We start from the raw sequence: 20,907 nt of genomic DNA, 5'->3' as shown, positions 1-20,907 counted from the left end.
TTTGCAGAAGGTGTCAAGTCACTATTTTCTCAGATAGTACAGCTATTTTCCAAGCTAGAGGAATAATAAGATATGCAAATTTAGCTTTCATGAGTGATGGACTGAAGTAGCAAGATAAAGGAATAAAGATAAAGACCTGTAATTAGATAAGAAACCTGCCCCATAAGCAAGTATGTTGCTTACTGTAGTGAGAAGGATGAAGTCCTCGGTTACTTTGCAACTCCACTCACGACACTCAAGGGCACAAGATGGCAATCAAATATGGAAGTGTATTTTTAGCTTGAGCCAAATGCAAATAAATTTTATGACAAGGGGGGTCCTGTGCACTTGTCAGACGACTCTTTGGGAGTGCCAGATAAAAATGGTTTCAGATGTTAAAATTGTGTGCACAGAAGGGTGAGCTGTATGGTAATGGGGCTCAATTTATTCTTTAATAAGAAGAATATATATCGCGTGCATCCTATATAAGAGACATTGAACTTAGGGCTATGGCGATTGATGAATAAAAGACTGCCCACTAGGAAATTGCCATCTACTATGTGAGACAGATGGACAATCCAGGGAGTGTGATATTCTGTAACTGATGCAGGGGGTGGGACTGGCGGCAGTGTAGTGAAGTGTGCTGGCTTCAGAGTTCAGATGCCTTCTTTAGAGAGCCTGCTCCACTGCTTTTTAGCTGTGTAGCAAGAAGCAAGTCTCTGAGCTCTCTTTTATATTTACGATACCAATAACCCTTTATTTTTCATGCTACCACAAATCAGATATAATCAAAATTATTTATTGTTATTTGTAATTTGTTGTCAGGAAATGGAGACAAAAGAGAAGTGCCTCTCAAAACCTTGAACTCAAAGGAAATAAAAGTTGCCCTCTAGTTCACTATAACACAAGGACAGAATGAATCAGAAGTTAGATTCTCAGTTGAACTTAAAGGTCCACTGTTCAGTCAGTGAAAAAACACTTACATAATATATGTGAATATACTATGGAAATGTGCATGCAATCATTAAAGTAGAAAGAATAGTATGATTCCCATCTGTTACCTAAGGTGAGCAATTATGGCCATGTCCAAAAGATATTAACAGAACTAAAGAAAGCATATCCTTTAGAGAAAGGGATTGATGCAAGGAGAGTAGATTCAGGTCAGTCCTGGCACTCGCCAACTAAATGACTTAATTTACTTAAGCTTTAGGTTACTAACTTCAGAACTTTAGGCTCCTAGTTACAAAATAGGTATAATAACACTCATAATGTTGCTGTGAGGAGTAAATATCTTATGCGGGTTGCTCAGCACATTGCCAGTACATGGAAGGCATTTGGTAAATCCTTGGTAGCTATAGGATGGTTATTAGCAAAAAGGAGAGTCAACATGGCCATGTAAGTGCTATGAAGTGTGGAAGGAATTGGCAGCAGATGAAAGTACTGTGATCATACTGGCATGGTTAGCTCTGGTGGGAAGATGCAGGCTCAGCCTGACACCTTTAAACAATTGAAGTCTACAGCTGAGGGCCTTGTTCAGAATTTATGTCCTGTAGGCAAGTAGAAGGCATGATGTAATCCTTACTGAAATTAGTAAGTCGATGTTCCAATCCCTATGTATCTCTGCTCCCATCGATTGTATAATAAACTTGGTGCTATTGGGCTGAGTATGGGAGGTGGATGGCAGTGGGAGGACAAAGTGGACAGAGAAACCACAAGTGTGAAGGGGAGGAAAGAAAGTTTGTGTGAAGCTGGCGCTGCTGCACCTGCTGTTAGGGTGTGGTCGCCTCCGCCTCCGGGATGTGAGAACACTCAGCAAGACTCGAGCGTAAATTGTGGGTCAACGAAAGAGAGGACGCCGGGAGCATTGTTGCGTTCAGATCAGGAGATAGCCCGTTGTACCTCCGTGGATTATTGGCCACAGACATTCCAAAAAATGCATTTTAATTTATCTTTCGAAAAAATTGAATGTCAGAGCATCTCGTTCATTGGTACCCCCGGCTGCATCCAGGGAAGCTTTACTTGGCCCATACGCAGAGTTACACCTGCATGACAACTGGCTAAACTCCACCCCGCCAGGCCGACAGGGAATGGCTCTGCTCTTTCATAATGATGGCAGTTCAAAGGATTGGAGGGAGTTTCCACGTCGCTGTTGTGGAGAGGTTGTGATGTTCTGACCTGTAACCCTTCCTGTCCCGCTGCTTTCCCTGGCAGATGCCCCGGGCGCCGACGCGGACACGCGGCGCGCAGGGGCGCACGGCTTCACCGGCTGCCTGTCCGCCGTGCGCTTCGGCCGGGCGGCCCCCCTGAAGGCCGCGCTGCTCGTCGGAGGCCCGGCCCGGGCCACCATCCGCGGCCACGTGGCCGCCGCGGCCCGCTGCGCGGCGGGGGCGGGGCCCGGCTCCCCCTTTCCGGAGCTGACCCGGAGGCTTGCAGGTAACGCAGGTGGGTGGCCCCTCCGTGTACCGGGGCTTCCCAAAGTGTCTGTCTGTCTGTCTTCCTCTCTCGCTGTCTCTACCCCTTTCACTCCCTCCCTACCTCCTCAGTTTCTCCCATTGTAGCCTCTGCTACAATGTTTATGACTTTCTCAGCAGTCCTTTTCTCTACTTGCCTGTTACTCTTCCTTTTTCTGATGTAGGTCGTTCTGGACCAACAGATGAGGGGGAGCCCTTAGTTAACGCGGACAGAAGTGACTCTGCCATAATCGGAGGTAACAGGGCCATCCTTGAATGACCTCGTTCTTGCTCTGTTATCACTGTGAGCTTAATCGGGAAAGAATACCTGTAGGAACCTGCACTGATTAGTGAAATCAATGGCATGCCTTATATATTTGTGGACATTCTGATGGGATGTCACTGAATTAAACTGAGCTTCTCTGAAGAGGTTTAGCAAAGGAACTGACAATCCTTCTAAAGCACAGTTTTTAAAGAATAGTTGCAAAATTATATAATAATGAGAAGATCTGCATTTGGAAATAGGTTTTAGTATCTCTCAAGGCATATTTCATATATATGTGTGTGTGTGTATATATATATAATATACAATTTTAAAATAACATTTTCATGACTCCTGTGTCAGATAACTGACTCTATAAATAGTTATGTAAAAACCAATGACGCCTAAGAGAAAATTAATACCAGAAACGTAGTTTTATATTTTTCATGTTTCAGATAATGACAGTTTTCATAGTTTAGATGCTTCCATGGACATATGCATTATTTTAAATTTAATTTTTAAATATATTGAGCTAATGGACTGAATGCTTCATGATCATTTTGAATTGAAGGAATAAAAGTAAATGCATCTTAAATATATCTTCCTGGCAAAACAAGCAGTATATTCTCAGAGACAGAATTTAGCCATCTTAGCTCAAACAATGAATAATCACTTTCTTTATCATGCTGAAGAAAGTTTTACTTCATTTCATTAGATTATTGAAATAGAGTCAGTTACAAACTCTGCTTAGTATACATACAAGTCAACTGGTATTCTATTCCATTACCACCCAAACATAAGCTAACTAACTACTGTATGTTGCTGATGTTAACCGCCTGAGTACCTTGTTACTCACAGAGCTGAATGACAGCACATGGTCAGTGTTCATGTTGGGTGTGGACATGGTCAGGTTGAATCAACTGATTGCACCCACATTCGCTTAGACACCAATTTTCTCCAAAGAATTATGTAAATATTCAGATATTTTGGAGTGCTGACCAAATTTCTATAATAATGTTAACGTTTCCATCCCTAAAGCAGCTCCTTTTATTTTTGTAGTGCGTTATAAATATAATTTAATATGGCCCTTATTTTACAACTCAATCAAAAAACAAAATATTAAATTTTATTAATAATGCATATCTAAAAGAAATACTTTTGTATCATAATGAAACTAAACCAAATCATTCCTAAGTTGGTTTTATTTAGAAAACTTCATTACGATCCAAAAACTAGTTTAAAATAAATCAACTTAAATGTGGTCAATATTTTCAAAATAGGAATTGAAGCCTCTTGATGGGTTAAGATAACGGGGATGGTGTTTTTATAATAATTTGGCCTGACCCATGTAATTTGAGATTTACTACTCCTTAACACTGCAATTGGATATGACATCTCTCTTTAAAGAGAAGTTGTGTTACTAAACATAAAAATGAAGCCGCTCTATTGTTTGTTCCCAAGTGAGATACAAAGTACAGAACATATAATGAATACTCTAATTCGTTATTCTCTCTTGTTCTGGCTCATAATAATATCAATGATAATATTAACAACCATCAGTAGATCATCCAAATAAGAAATGCAGAATCCTTATATACATTTATATTAGATTTAGCAATGGCCTCGGGGCTCCCTCCTCTTGGATAAAATAATTCTGTTGACTTGAGTGGTTGTGGGGACTCTGCACAGCATGTCCTCAGGACTCCCTTTGACCAACTACACCCAAGCAAGCTGTTAGTCGTTTGAACTTGAGAACAATTGCTTATGTCCATATGAGTAGAACGTAAAATCATATTTCAGAAATAAATTTTGGTTTACATCACTGAGCAGTGCACGTGCTTTCTTATTATCTGCCAGTTGGACATATGAATTGAAGCTTATGCCAGTCATCTTCAAAGTATATTGAGTAGTGAGTGCTTGCTTTTATATATTTGTTTTGGTACAGATTTGACATGCGTGCTTCATTAATATGTTAACTTGAGCAAACATTTCTATTTCTATGGTATAGCTTGCTACTTCTGCACATGGGCAGTGCATTAGGATCATCTGAGGAACTTCTATAAAATACAATGCCCAGGTCTCCCACCCAAAGATTCCGAGTTATTGTCTAATGTACAGCCAAGTTTGAAGACCACCGGCAGAGCTGATGTCATACATATTTAAATTATCCACTTTCCATGTAAATGAATGTAATAAATATTTATACTACCTTTGAATAATTGGGTGTTATAGTTGACTATTACTGCATGTCTTAGTTGCAAAGGCTGCAGGGATGCAATGCACCTGAGATGGACTGGCTTTTATAAAGGGGATTTATTTAGTTACATATGTACTAATTTGGGAAGGCACACAGTGATGTCTCCAGGCCTTCTCTCCTGGCTCTGGGTTCAAATGGCTTTCCCTAGGGCAGTTCTTTTCTGCTTCTCCAAATGTCTGGGTCTGAGCTGGTTTTGAGCTCTGGGCTGCATTGTGCTGGGCTATACTGAGCTGTTTCCCTTTCTTCTGACCTCTCCTTCTTTGTTTGTCAGTTTTTTTGTTTTTATTTATTTATTTATTTGTTTGTTTGTTTGTTTATTTATTTATTTATTTTTACCTCCCCTTTTTAGCCTCACTCATTGCAGAAGGTACTCTCCTTAGCTGAATGCAGATGTAATCAGCCATAAATGAATTTCACATGCAGGTGATTTAAATTCAGAGCAACAGGACAACCAGGCACTATCACCTGGCCAAGTTGACACATGAGCTTAACTATCACACTGCATCACAAATTAGCACTCACTTAGCAGTTCAAAAATACAGGTATTGAACATCCCACAGTGTGTGGGGGTCTGGAGTTTGGGCACAATTTGCCTGTGTCCACTGCTTAGGCTCTCTCAGAGCTGCAATCCTGGAGCCATCATGAATGGATTCTCATCTGTTGGTTCCACTGGAGAAAGACCATTTTCTGGCTATTGTGGTTGTTAGTAGCATTCAGTGTCTTGCAGTTGTAGGGCTGAAAGCTTCCGTTCTTTCCGTTGCTATTGTTGATGGTTGGCTTAGGCTAACCTCAGCAGCTTCACACCACCTGCAGTTCCTCACCATGTCTGATCCCCCAACATAGCTGCTTGCTTCCTCAGAGCCAGCAGGGAGCAAGAATCCAGCAAGATGAGTGCCACAACTTTAATGTAATATAATCACATACATGTAACCATGTATAGCCTATCATCACCTTTGCCATAGTTTGTTGGTTAGAAGCAAGTTACAAGTCCTGACCACAAGCAAAAGGAGGGGCTCACACATTGCATGGGTCCAGGAGGGCGATCGCAGGAGCCAACTTTAAGAGCCTGTCTACCTCTTAGGGATTGAAGATAGACATATCACACTGGTGTCTTTCAACAGTATATCATCATCAAAGTAAATTTCCTGTTCATATTTGTGCACAATAACATTTGGTTATTCTACAATGGGACTAGGCACTATACTTTCTGAAATAAAGCCTGATCATTAGCACAAAGTGTGGGCGTGGCCGAAGAGGACATCTGCTCCTTCATTAGTCCGAAGGTCTTAACTGAAATCTAATCATGATACATCTTTAGAATAAAGGCATAAAACAGATGTAGGTAAAGGTTATAGGGGTTCTGAAGAAATTTTAATATTATAATACTGCTTGGTCTCAAAACTTCTCATGATATGGTATAAATGATGCCTGCTTAGACTGATTTATGATTTGTATTCTAACTTCGTACTTTTCTTTTCTCTTCCCTCTCTAGGTGTGATTGCAGTTGTGATTTTTATCTTTCTCTGCATCACTGCCATAGCCATACGCATTTGTCAACAGAGATGGCTGTACCAAAAAAATGAGTCAGATATCTCGACAAAGGGAGACGGTGCTGAGACTGCTCTGAAAAGTGAACTCAGTGTGCAAAACACTGCCAATGAAAGTCAGAAAGAATATTTCTTCTGATGGGTAGCTGTGGTTGACTTCTGCTGTGACAGTGTGGCAGTGTGCTGAGCCAGAAGCTCTTCTTGGACGAAGACCCAGCTCTTGTTCTCCTGGAACCTGAAGTGGGAGTACAGCCCCCCTAAAATGCCCACACCGAGCCTCATGGAAAGTACCAGGAGGCGCCCCTCACTGATATGTGCTCTTTCCTGGTACTTATGTAACTGTGAGTCAGGTGTGATCATTAATCACAAGTTGGCAGTTTCTAACTTCTCTGACCTGATCTTCTAAGACTGAAATGTAATTTGCATAAGTTTCAGATGAGAACCAAGGTTTGAGCTGTGGCCTTATTCTCTTAAAAAAAGGCAACAGAGAAGTTTTCTTTAGAGGTAAATGTCAATGTTGGACTTTCACATTTTGTTTCGTGGAAACCTATGCTGCAGTCCCTTTATCAGTTCCCTACTGATCTTTGTAAAACAGGAAATGCTTCTCAGATGGCCTTCGACTGGGTTTCCATTTTCTTGTGAACAAGAGCCCACTGTCCAAAAATGTATTAGAGACCTGGGAAAAAAATACATTTTAAGGTTGATTCCTTTTGCCATTTGGCTCTTTAAATCCCGTTGGATGCATTTTAATGATGAAATTAGTATTGAATGTCAGCTATGAAATTGTAGAACTGATTTATATTATAGGACAGAAAATTCCTAAATAGCAATGTATAGAGGATTTCAGTGGGTGATAATTTGTTAATTTTTCTTTGTGACTTGTAATACTGGTTTTTGTAAATTATAATAATGAACACCTCCCATCGATCTCACGAAAATGTGTGTTTTCTAACTAGACTTATATATATGCACTCTACTTAACCCTGCAAATGCATTCTTCATCCACATCTGAATGAAACATAATATTCAGTTTATTTCCCTTCAGTGATTAGGTCAGTTTTTCTTTGTAAATCTGTAATTCTCTCTCCCTGAAAGTTACCACAACAATCCTTTGATTTCCTGTGACTGTCTTCATTTATTAGGGACAAAATTACATTTCGAACTGAAGCTCTTCATTTCCTGTTCGAAATTTTGAACTCACCTAAACAAAATGTTATCTGTCTCATCAAGTTACTCTTTGGAATATCAGGAGAGAGGTGCTGATGCTAAGGGCAGGGGCAGGTTATCTGATTCAAACTAAGGTCTAGGGGTGTTTCTCTGATTATGAGCCAATTTCTTCTATAGCACCCAAAAGTAACATATGCTGTTAGTTGGTTCATGTCGTATTAGGAATATACACATACCAGGAAAGGGAATTCACATTAACTGTGGAAACTTCTCCAGTAGCTACATTTGAGGCAGAGGTCGTTAGGTAAATACATGGAGCCACCATTCGCATTTACTAAGCCAGTTATAATAAAACGGTGCTGCACTGTCGCATCCCATCTGCCCTGTGCCTGCTAAGTATTAATTAGATTATGTACTCTGTCCACATCAGGGCATCAACCCTGCTGTTACCTTTGCATGCCCACCCAGTTTTCGGTGTGCTTTTTAAGGAATGCAAAAATGTGTCCTTTCTATTAAGTCCTTTTCTCAAAAAAAAAAAAGTATTTTCTTATGGTATTTTATTAGTTTTCTATACGCTACAACCAGTTACCACAACCTGATGCAACCAGTATTTATTATGTCATGGTTTCTCTGGCTCGGGAGCTAGGCATGGCTTCACTGGGTCTTTTGCAAGGCTGCGGTCATGTATTGGCCAGGGCTGGGCTCTCATCTGGACACTCAACCGGGGAAGAATTCCTTTTCCTGCTCACGTTGTTTGTGGTGGTGAAATTTGGTTCCTTTCTGCCCTGGAAGGTATGACATCTCGCTTCTTCAAAGCCTGCTAAGGAGAGAGACTCTAGAGGGATCCTGCTAACAAAAGGAAGTTTCATTCATGTGACTTAATGATGGCAGTGGCGTTGCACTGCTTTCACCATGTTCTCTGGGGTAGAAGCAGGTCACAGGTTCTGCCCACATGCAAAGGGAGTAAGTTATATAAGGTCATGTACTGGCAGCAGGGATCGTGGGAGCCACCTCGCAGTCTTCACCACTGTAAAGTATCTGTGTTGATGTTTCTTTGAATGAAATATCGTTCAAAGCACTTTAAAGATCTCAATATGATAAACATGCTTTTCCCCCACAGGCCTGTGCAGACTGTGGAAGGATCCAACACAGATATGGTAGACTGTTTAAACGCACAGCTGATTCTAAACATCGTGAAAACACTGCAGATTTTACAAGCGATTGTCTTAGGTCCCAGAAGAATTCATCACTCTGATAGCTTGAATTTTACAGATGTATAGAGAGTAAAATCTCTAGAGAGATAGCAAAATAGTTATACCCAGTGCAGGGCTGTATTATCCAATTTCCCTTACTGATTTGTAAACTTTACCTGTTTTCTTTGTTGATAAAAGCATTTTTTTGAATTAAATTAGGAAAGTATTTTAAGAGAAGTTGGATGAGATTTTAAGTATGGAAGTATGTTGTTTTTTCCCTAAAATAATATAAAATTTGCAGAGTGTGTGTGTTTTATTTTACACCTTCTGCATATAAGGGGACATGAGTATTGTGATCTTTTAACTTGTTTATAAAAGTATTTAAATGATCAAACACAAAATGAAAGAAAATCGGTAAATATTTACTGTTTCCTACAAAATACCCTTGAGTGTAGATATTTAAATCTCTGTAGCCAGATAACAATAATTAAACAATCAGTAAATTATTTGTTGAATGGTTGCTATGTACTCAAAATTAGTTAAATGTGTTTTTTCCCCTAGAGAGCCGAATTACTAAATACTATTTAAATACAAGATTCCAGGTACAAGTAGCATCCTTCTATGGAACACAAGGTAAAACAAAATCCCCCCAATTATATTTCCAAATAAAAATGAAAATGACATATTATTTACACACTTTTTTGGGTCTGGAACTTGGAAACTTCTCTTCACTCCACTATGAAGTGAAGCCCACTTTCTGTCTTCCCAGTATCATTTAGCAGTGTGGTAAAGTATATTGGGGTACTGTTTGTCTAGAATTACCACTATTTCTGGAACTTCTTTTCACATTCTTCCATAAGGAGTGTTTGGTAGGCAACTGGTTTTCAATGGAATTTTTAAAATATTAAATTAATGGTCCTTGCTTTGTGAGAAGAAAAATATGATTGATGCACTTTCCATTCAGTATAATAAACTGCTAACTACGTAAGTAGATTATCAAAATATTCTTCAAATGAGGAGGGTGAAATGGACACATTTTAAATCAGAACATGCCTAGTTGGTTGCTTCATCTATTGCTTTAAAACCCATGTACTGAGGTATTTAAGACTCCCTAGGTACCTTCAGTGAATAATGGTTGTCCCTTTTCCTTTTCCAAAATCTAACTGATAATAAGGAGATAATATGGAGGAAAGAATGAGAAAGAAAGTGACAGGCAATAAATAGTTCGCATAAAATGGGGTTGGGGCAATGGCTTTTGCATGTCTGTGTCCCAGTGGCAACACTACACCCCATTTGCAATTTCTGGAACATTAATAGAAATGGTGCAGATTGAAAATAATATCCTCTTTAGCTGAATAAAAATGCTATTAGTGGCAGATATTTGGGCTTCCTAAGCCTGCATATGATTACTACCAATTTTTTTTTTTACATGGGCAGGGAACCCGGGTCCTTTGGCATTGCAGGCAAGCATTCTTGCCTGCTGAGCCACCGTGGCCCGCCCTATTACCAATTTTTGATTCATAAACACTGGTTTAGCAAATTTATATTCAAAGGAAAAGTCAAAGTTTCATAAAAACAATTCTCATAATCATAGTGCAGTTGTGGATGGTGTTTTAGGAGGGTTAGTCAGGCTTTGGAGTGGCTACATTACTGGGGTTAGTTGCAGGATTTATGTGTTAACCATGTGGCTCGGAAAATATGCTGAAGTGCTGCTTCCTATGTAATCTCTGCTTTAAAATTATTAATAAAATGATACATTGGCCATAGTTTGATTATAACCCAAAATAGTGTATTTTCATTTTATTGTATCATTTGTGTTACAAGTATGGGAGCCTAGATTCAGAATCTATCATTCACTTTGTAAACAAAAATACTTCTATCTCAGGTCTAAATTTGCCTTTAGATTTGAAAAATGAAGTTTTATAATCTACCTAATAATTAAGATCTCTTAAATTACAACCTTTGAACCTGCATGTAGCACTTTGCACCACTAACACAATATCTCACTCTAATCCTTAACTCAGTGTGGTAATTATCCATTTTCATAGGTCAGAAAACTGGGACACAGGTGGCCTTCATTTCTATGATAAATGTCGTGCAGATAATTTATTACTGACCAGGCTATACTGGAGTTAAGTTTTTGAATTTTTGCCTATTGACTTGCTCCCAAATTGTGCAGCTAGTAAATATAATCCATGGCTACATTAATCTTTTGTTCCACTCTTCTAAGATATAATTTATATATTAAAAATGTATCTAATTACTTTGCTGAGATGCCTGCACACACACTCAATTTTCTAACTACTATTGCCAGTTATGCTTTCACAGTTCTGAAATCTTTCATGTGCGTAGAAAAATACTCTTCCACTTGTGCTTTCTTTAACGCTCAGTGTGTATATGTTAAGCCTGTATTACATATCTGGGGACAGAATTTTTCTAAACATTTAAATACGACTTTCACATCCCAACTTTTAAATTAAAGTGTACATTTTATAAATACAATCTCAGACTGACTGGACCCTTAATCAAACTATCTTAAACATTTTATTAACTTAAACATTTACTCTATCAGCTTCTCCTAAACGTTTCAACTAAACTTAAAAACAGAAAACCAAACCACTCAAATCACAGCAGTGATTGCAGAAATCTCAATGGCATTTACACTCAGTTTATTGCAAAATTGTTGATAATGTGACTCAGATTGTTATTGTTTCTAATTTGCTGATATTACTGCAATATTTGCAATTATACGGCTGTTACGTGTTGAACTGCGTCCTCTAAAAAGACATGTTCAAGCCCTGTCCCCTGGTCCCATAAATGTAACGTCATCTGGAAATAGGGTCTTTGAAGAGGTAAGTTAAGGTGGGGATAAACTGGACGAGGGTGGGCCCTAATCCAATATGACTGGTGTCCGTAAAGAAGAGGGAAATCTGGATACAAATAGAGACGCAGGGGAGAAGGCCATGTGACCACCGAGGCGGATATTGGAGTGACCCATCTACAAGCCAGGGAACCCCAAGGATTGCTGGCAAACACCAGAACCTGGAAGGGGAAGGAAGGACTCTCCTCTTGGCCCTGCCGACACACGAGCTCAGAATTCTTGCCTCTAAAATGGAGACAATTGCTATTAATTTTAAGCAAACTAGTTTGTGGTCCTTTGTCATGGTAGTCCCCGAAAACTCAGGCAACCTTCTAGGGGTTTTAATAACTTGCCACACCAGAATGGAGAGTATCATCGCAGATCAGCCAGTTGCTGGTCAAGGGGTTCTTGGTCAACCTGTGGGCCTGGCTGCATCTTCACGGTGCTTGGCTGGGAAATGAGGCCTGTGTTTCTTGGGCTGGGCTGCATCCCTCTCCCTCAGGGTTAATCAGGCCCCCCCAGACCCATGGTTTCTCTTGAAACAGGGTCTTTTTGAAATCCTGGTCATTGCATTTTCCATCTCAAAAATGACCACCCAGTGGCTTTGTATCCCAGGTGACACAAGATGCCCTTGCAAGACTATTGGCTAATTCATCATTTTGCTATGTTTGATGTACTGCTATCTGCTGGAGTTTTATTTGTTTTTTTTCTTTTTTCTTTTCCTATTTTGGTAACAGAAATTACTGTTTTCTAGAACCCATTATAGGATTTCTTCTTCCATTTATTAAAGTATTAGAAACCCAAATCTGAATACCTGGGTACAAATGAGTGTGCTTTTCAAAGGTCCTGTTGGGATGAAGGATTGCATCATTGCTGAATTGAGCTAGAGACAAGATTGCGATGAGAATGTTAAGGTAATGAATTCAGAGTCATATTCCCAGCCTAAGGCTATGTTAATTTGTTCATATTTTTTCCTAATAAAAAGTTATTGCTTGGTGAAGTACACAGTGTTTGTAAATTTTAGAAATTTTGAAAAAAAAATAAATCATTCCAATCAATCCATGCAAAGGGCTCGGCACAGACATTGGCACCCAGTAAATGCCCAAGTCATTTACACTCTCCTCACTATCTTGGTTGAGTTACTAAGTGATACCAGGGGGATCTCGAAGATACGGAGCAAGCTGAAATGAGAGTTAGTGTGATTCTTGGGTTGTGTTTTCAATATAGGAAATTGATTCACATATTTTAGGCCACATGGAGAAGCTCATCAATGGAAAGTAATTGTTTAATTGCCATATCTCCTCCATGCTGCAAGTATTTGGTCCATTGTATCTATGGAGATTGGGAAGTGGTGGGAATAACAAATGTGGTTCTCCATATATTGAGGGTTGGGATTCCTTCACAAGAAACTCACAGATCCAGGAGCAGTAACGTGTGGGGCTGGGCCCCTCCTGTCCATCAGATGCGGGGGAGGCACACAAGGACGTGCTGGGTCCATGTCAGACTTAAGAGGAGGGACCCTGACCCTTGGGCTTTTAAGCTGCATGACTGGGGATGCACTGGCAATGCTTGACCGTGTTCAATGCAGCAGGCCGACCAAGAATTCTATTCTCAGGAAAATATTTTTTTTAATGTCTTTGCAAAATCAAGACATTTTGGATAAACAAAAAGTGAGAACAAGCCCCATTCTAAAACAGCACTGTCCAATAGAAATTTCCATGATGGTAGAAAAGCAGCCCCTACACGAGTGTGTGGTCAGCACCTGAAATGAGGCTGGTATCACTGAGGATCTGAATTTTAATTTTGTTTAATTCTAATAATTTTCACTTTAACCACATGTAGCTATTGGATACTGTATTGGATAGGACTGCTCTAAAGGATGTATAACAAGCACAAAGAAAAGAATCAAGATGTGAGATGCCAAAAGTAAGGAAGGGCCTCCAAATAGCAAATATGTGCATACATTTGAAAAGTTATATATGCAAAAGAATAGTTAAGTCCCATGGTTTTTTTTTTTTTAAAGAATGAATCACATGTCCATAGGGTGGTAAATCTATTAAGTGAATCTATTAATATTAATAACATGACAATTACAAATGGTTTTTGTGTGATTAAGAAAGAGAAGAGAGACATGGGTAAGAAAGAAACGGTCTCTTTTAGAAGCCCAGGTGGCCTATCAAAAGGCCCATGTTTGCATTTTCCTGGGTTGAGTCCTCTGCATTTGGGTGCAGGAAACTAGCTGCTGCAACTCAGGTAAAGCAGTGACCCTTGCCTTCCAGGGGTTAACACTAGGCTTTGAACACAAAGGCTGCATCTTTTGTAGCTGCTCTTTCCTCCCCTTCTGAGCAGTGCATTGCTTCAGAGTGAGTTGGGCTGTGATACCCCTTCTAGCTTAGGCAGGATCAAAAGTCAACAATCTCACAAAGAAGAGTCTGGGTCCTGGTGGACTCATGTTCTCCACTTATTAGAGAAAACAAATTCATTACATATTAACATAAAACACTTCAGGGTATAGAAAATAAGAGAATACTCTCTTTCCATGAAGCATAGTCTTGATAATAAAAATGGGACAAGGATAATATATATTAAAAAAGAAAACTACAGGCTAATCTGACTTATGAACATGTATGTAAAAGTTCTTAATAAAATAGTAGCGAAATGAATGCAACCAAATAAAATAAAACACTGATAAACACAAGCTGCTTAGCCATTGGCAGATTGTGTTTTCTGTCTCACCAAAACTTGCTAGGTCTGGAGGAGGCCTCTTTGATGACCTTTGTAAAGAACCCCTTGGCTCTTAATGCTTTCCAAACCAGGGGAGGGTCTTGAAAAGGATCGCTGGCAATTCAGCCCAAAACTGATCTGGAACAGAGGGAAATCCAACTAGGAAGTCTGCACCACTGGGATGACAAAGGGTTTAGATGGTGACTGGTCCAAGGTAGTAGGCCATGGAAGGTGATGGTATCTTGAATAATAGCTTGGTCTGTCTCACTCAGAACTTCCGGGTCCTTCACTTCTTCAGAAGACCTTTAAATGGTTGGAGGGGAAGCAATTTAGCAAAGACTTTTTGGTTTGCTGTCTTTGGGAAGCATTTCTATGGCCTATCTGATGCCTTTGATGGTCAGCACAGATCCTGAGTTTTCCTTTTGGTACAGTTCACTCTGCAGGTGGTATCATCTAATCTGGCTTTCTCTGCTTCTGGTTTGACTCTGTGTTATAAAACGCTGTGCCCAGTCTCCTACCACTGCATTGCTATGTTGTTCTCCTTTTTCGCTGTGCTTCATTTTCATCACACAGAAGAACGGCACTGTATACAATATTTATTTTTCAAGCTGTAAATTAGTGGTATTTATTTTAGAAAGTCTACTATTGTAAGAATTCTTTAAGGAATATTTAAAATTGAACTGAAATAGATACAGTGTGTGTATATGTATTTAACTACATACCAAAAGGCTAAGAGCCATCTGCTACTGAGTTGATTCATCTCATTGGATTCTATTCCAATGCATATTTTGTTTCTCTGAAGCATTTTACAAAAGACACAAGAAAAACGTACTTCTCTTAAGTGTATTAAGTGAAAAAGCAAGTGTTAAATTGAAAATGGGACATCGACTCCACTTAGACCATTTTCCTGTGACGAGTGAACGAGTGGTCAAATAGCCATGGCCTTATTGACTGTACTCTAATTCCTGGCGGGTCTATGTTTGTTTGTTTTTCCTGAGATTTCCAGGTTATTGCTGAGTGAGATGAAATGGTGTTTTACCACAATAATTAATTTATTCCTGAGACACATTTTTAATAGGAAAGGGCATGTGTGTTTAAAAAGAAAATTGTTTCTCTTCCTGTGAGATTTAGGAAATGACAAGTAGCTTGGCAGTTGGCCATTTAGGCTCAGCATGCCAGCTGCCAAGCAAATCAGGCTCATTTTTTTTTCTTTTGCTGGCATGATAGCTGTGGTTTCATTTGAAAAGAGAGTTTTGGGTCCTAAACAGAATATATTTTGGTGCAAACCTACTATTTTATGGGTGCTTTTTGGGAGAGTAGAAAGTGGGCCCATTGGTGATTGGAGTTCTAAGCAACCACTGTCTCTTTCTCTTTTATGTCTTGGGAAAATAATTTTAATCCTGTATAGAGAACACACCCAAGGAACTGAACCGGGAGCAGACAAAAATGGACCTAAGGGTGGCAGGAGTTTCTGAATAATTTATTGTATGTATTACGCGTTTGGATATTTTTTTTTAAGATGTAGAGTGGGTTTCCCTTCTATAAAAGGAGAATGAGGTCAATTTTAGCAACAAGTCTTCTGAAGCAAATGCACTTGCCATTCTTTGACTGGGGCCGCTTTGTCCTGTTTTAGGGGTATATTAACCTCATGAGAAGCATGTAAAGGTTTCAAGTTGAGGTATTAGGGTCAGACAGATTGGGCAGTGTAGGGCAGGTCTCTACCTCTCCCAGCGTCACCTGTTAAAGAGGATTCTAATAGAACCTACCACACATGACTTTGCAGGGTTACCTGTTCTTGCAATGCTATTACAGTGGCTGACGAGTGGTGAGGCCAGTGTGTCAGTTAATCTACCCAAGAACATAAATGGTTGAAAATCTGAACTTGAAGACAGCCATCTCATTTACTATGTATTTTGTGGAAGGCACTGTGGAATGCCGTTATGAATATTAACTAACCAAAGGTGATCACAGCCTTGTCTATAAAGAAATGCATGCCCAGAAATGATATGAGACTCACGGAAGGCCTATGGCTCTTAGACGGCAGATCTAGATTACAAACACAGCCCTGTAAACCTCCCACACCTTTCCTTTTGGCCAAGGTACCCCGCTGGATATACTGCAAGTATGCTTATATTTTACTGCCCATATCTTATTCCATTACAGTAGGGGTTTCAATTTTGCATGCTTTGTGTCTCTTCTAGGAATGCCTTTCCAATGTTGGAGAGATCACTGGATGGGCAATCAGAGGAGCTGAGGTCTGATGCTGTGCTTCAATTTCTTTATATGTGAATTTAAAAGGTTAGGTCTTTCAAGCTCCAAGATTGCCTGATGCTAATCAGAGAGTGGCTGCACTGCATGCTTCCCAGAAAGGTGCTGTGGAGGCCAAGAAAGGAGGAAGAAAATCAAGGATGACATCAGAAACACTTGGCGTGGGTTTCACTTAACTAAACTACAGCTACAATAGGAACAAAATCCTAAAAAAACAATGTTGAATTTCTGACTGATCTTGGTTTTCATGCAGATGGAGTATGGACAAGTGAGTAATGAAATGAAGCCTGGCATGTCCTTGCTTCATACTTGTAACTGATTTAAACATCTCTGTGTGTGTAACTACCCACCCAGTCAAAACAGTTCGTAAAAGCAATTCTGGCTACTGTATATCAGATGCTTAAAAATGTAGACCTTCAGCTCTAGGATGATGGAATTGATGTACTTTTCCATATTCTTCCTGCTAACTATGACTAAAGTTCCTAAAAATTTTATGTAACTCAAAAATAAAAACACTCTGAAAGGGGAAGAGAGGAAGACAGGCTATCTAGGGACCTTGGGATCTGAAGAACTATATGAATTATGCACATTTTCTTTTTGCCTCTTATATCCCAGATTTGAAGCTGAGGAATCAGTAATTTGGAAATGCCAACAGATATGAACAAAAAGAAAGCACCATCTAAAGCTTTCTCTAGCTAAAGGACCAAGAAGGGTAAATGTAGCAGAACAGAAAACATTTAGATGATGTTTTGGTTTGCTAAGCTGCTGGAATGCAATATACCAGAAATGGGTGTATCAGCTTTGATGAAAGGGGGTTTATTACATTAAAATTTTACAGTTCTAAAGCCATGAAAATATCCAAATAAGGCATCAACAAGAGGACACTTTTTGAAGGAAAGGTTTGCTTGTATCTGAAGTTTCTCTGTCACATGGGAAGGCATGTCTGCCAGCCCCTTACTTCTGGGCGCTGGTTTCAATGGCTCTCTCTCTCTTCTGGGCTTTTCTCTGGATTTCACCTCTTACTTTAGCATCTCCCTGGACTTTGTCATCTCCAAGTGACTGTGTTTTCTCCACTTGGTTTCATCTCTCTGCTCTCTGTATCAGCTCTAAGCTCCCTCTGTTTTCTACATTTTGTTCTCTTCATAGAGGACTTCAGTAAAAGGATTAAAACTCACCTTGAATTGAGTAGATCATATCTCCATGGAAACAACCTAAACCAAAGTTCCCACCCACAGCAGGTCTGCACCCATGGAATCGGATTAGAAGAACGTGGCTTTTCTGGAGGTACATAACGGCTTCAAACAAGCACAGATGATAATTGCTCTAAACGTCACAGAAAACACTGTGGCCACATCCCCAACCCTGCCAGCAAAGAATAGGTGAGGAGCCTCTACTTCTGCCCTCACTAGATGCTTTAAAGGAGGTGGGTCTCCAGTCTGTCTCCCATGACAGTGGTGCCAGAAAAGGTTGCCAGGATCTCCATCCCCATCAGGTGGCAATGAGCCCCAGCTATTCAGTGTCAGTGGGGAGACTGTGATCCCACCCGCCCCTGGCAATCACAAGGGGCCCCCACCTCACTACAGAGTGGTGCCAGAGGAGCCTGGGGGAGAGTCAGGACTCTCACCACCACCTGCCTGCGGTTACAAAGCCACGCAGCCCTCCTCCCAGCGGTGTCACTGAAGACCACTTGGGGACAGGTAGCAAGGTCCTGCTCCCCTTTCCAACCAGGGCTGTAACAGAGGAGTCTGGGAGAGAGTGGAAACCCCCACCTCACCCCTGCCCAACAGTAGTGCACAGCTCCTTATTAAGTGGCAAAGGAGGCTAAGGGGGAAACCTGGACTTCTAACCCACCTGGCAATAGCAATGCACTCCCTCCCTCTTCTGCTACCAGGCTGGTATCAGCTAAAACAGGAATTTTAAATAAGGTCCAGAGTCTCAGAACACAGTGCCAAAGTGTCCAGGTTTCAGTAGTGAGTCATGAATCAGACCAAGAACCAGAAGGATCAAGCTAAATGAGAAAATGCCAATCCACAGATGCCAACACCAAGACGAGAGAGATGCTAGAATTATCTGACAGCATCATAAATGCTTCAGTGAGCAATTATGAATACACCTGAAACAAATGAGAAAATAGAATGTCACAGTAAAGAAATAGAAAAAAATAAAGAAGAACCAAATGGAAATTTTAAAGCTGGAAAATACAATACCAGCAACAAAAAATCCTGCACGGATGGGTTGTTCCCCACAGAATGGACGGGATAGAGGAAAGACCCGGTGAACTGAAAGGTAAAACAATAGAAATTGATCTGAACAACACAGGAAATAGACTGAAAAACAAACAAACAAAAAACCAGCCTGTGAACAGATTCTCAGAAACTTGTGCAGCGATATTTCACAAAAGGTCTAACATCAGTGTCATCAGAGTCCTGGAATGAAAAGAGAAAGAGGGTGGGGCTGAAAAAGTACTCAAAGGAATAACAGCTTGCAGAAAACTTCCCAAATTTTGCAAAACACCTAAGCCTACAGATGCAAGACGCTTTACTGAAAACCCAAACATGAAATGCAAACCAAGACACATTACAGTCAACCTTTTGAAAGCAAAAGACTAGGAAAATGTCTTGAAAGCAGTGAGAGAGAAATAATGCCTTATACATAGTGTGATGACATTTTAACATTTAACATTTTTAACATTTTCCTGTATGAAACCATAGAGAACAGAAAGAAGAGGCACAATATTTTGCAAGTACTGAAAGAAAATAACTGCTAGCCCAAAACCCTAAATCCAGAAAAGTATCCCTCAAGAATGAAGGAGAAAGCAAGACATTCTCAGATAAAGGAAAACTGGAAGAGTTTATTACCATTAGATCTACCTTAAAAGAATAGCTCAGTGAACTTCTCTAAATGGAATGGAAATAATAAAAGAGATATTTTTGGCATATGGAAAGAAGGAAGAACAAAATAATAAAAAATACAGGTAAATACAATAGATTCCCCTTCTCTTCTTGAGTAATCTAAATTATAACACTATGTGATGTGGTTCTAAATGTATTAATAGAAAATATTTGAGCCGATTTTAAGTGAAAAAGGGATGTAAATAGAGGCAAAGTTTCTATGCTTCATCGATACTGGAAGATGATGACACCAACTGTGCCAGTTTGAATCTGTTGTGGACCCCAGAAAAGCCATGTCCTTTAATTCTCATTCAATATTGCTGGGTGGAATACGTTGTACTGTTCCCATGGAGATGTGACTTGCCCAAGTGTGGCTGGCAACTTTTGATTAGATGGTTTCTATGGAGATGTGTCTCTACCCATTCAAGGTGGAGTTGCTTACTGGAGCCCTTTAAGAGGGAACCATTTTGGAAAAAGCTTGAGAGCCACCAGAAGTGACAGAGCCGACAGAACAGACAGAGCCCTGGGGAAGCAGTTGAAGATTCATGGATAGAAAGCTAGCAGAAGTCACCATGTTCCTTTCCAGCTGAGAGGTAAACCTCATTGAGAGGTGAATATCATTGGCCTTCTTGAACCAAGGTATCTTTCTGTGGATGCCTTGATTTGGACATTTTCACAGCCTTAGAACTGTGAACTTGCAACTTAATAAATTCTCCTTTTTAAAAGCCACTCCATTTCTGGTGTATCACATTCTGGAAGCTTGCAAACTAGAACATCAATAGACTGTGATAACTTTTGCATATATAATGTGATCCCTCGAGCAGTCACGAAAAATGTAATACAAGGGGATACAGATTGGGGAAAAATGCAAAACACTAAAATAAAAATCTTTTAGAAGAAGACATAGAAGAGAAATCTGAGAGATCTAAGGCCAAGCACAAAGAATTACTAGACTTGGCCTCTAAAGCATGAACAACAAAAGAAAACAAATTAATCAAGTAGATTTAAACAAAATTAAAGTATTTTTCTTTGTGAGAGACTACGAAGAGAATAATAAGACAAGCCACAGAGTAGGAGAAAATATTTGCAAAATAAATATAACAAAGGTCTAATATCTAGAATATATAGAGGGCTCCTCAAACTCAATAATAAGTGAGTCAAGAATCTGGTTAGCAAATAGGCAAAATATTTGCAGAGGTATTTCAGCAGAGAGGATGTGCAGGTGGGGAATAAGCAGCGAAATGATGTCCACTATCATTAGCTGTTACAGGAATACAAATTAAATACGCTTTTCAGAATGACCGAGTTG

General features: G+C 39.8%; 1 protein-coding gene across 2 annotated transcripts in view; it reads left to right on the top strand.

Moving 5' to 3' along the window:
* The window catches only part of LOC143658906 (contactin-associated protein-like 3), a 156,091-nt gene extending 148,687 nt beyond the window's left edge, over positions 1-7,404 (top strand). Inside the window, exons 20-22 of one of the 2 annotated variants that reach the window (XM_077131326.1) lie at positions 2,191-2,412; positions 2,615-2,686; positions 6,441-7,404. In XM_077131326.1, coding sequence (XP_076987441.1) covers positions 2,191-2,412; positions 2,615-2,686; positions 6,441-6,634 — 488 coding nt within the window. In that variant the 3' untranslated portion in view covers positions 6,635-7,404. Of the gene's footprint in view, positions 1-2,190; positions 2,422-2,614; positions 2,687-6,440 lie in introns of both variants that reach the window. The other variant, XM_077131318.1, reaches the window with a different exon arrangement.
* The last annotated feature ends 13,503 nt before the right edge of the window (positions 7,405-20,907 follow it).

Source organism: Tamandua tetradactyla, chromosome 2, assembly GCF_023851605.1.
Source record: "Tamandua tetradactyla isolate mTamTet1 chromosome 2, mTamTet1.pri, whole genome shotgun sequence".
NCBI classification, from domain to species: Eukaryota; Metazoa; Chordata; class Mammalia; order Pilosa; family Myrmecophagidae; genus Tamandua; species Tamandua tetradactyla.
The sequence above is the reverse complement of the archived record's forward strand: the minus strand, read 5'-3'. Positions and strand labels throughout refer to the sequence as shown.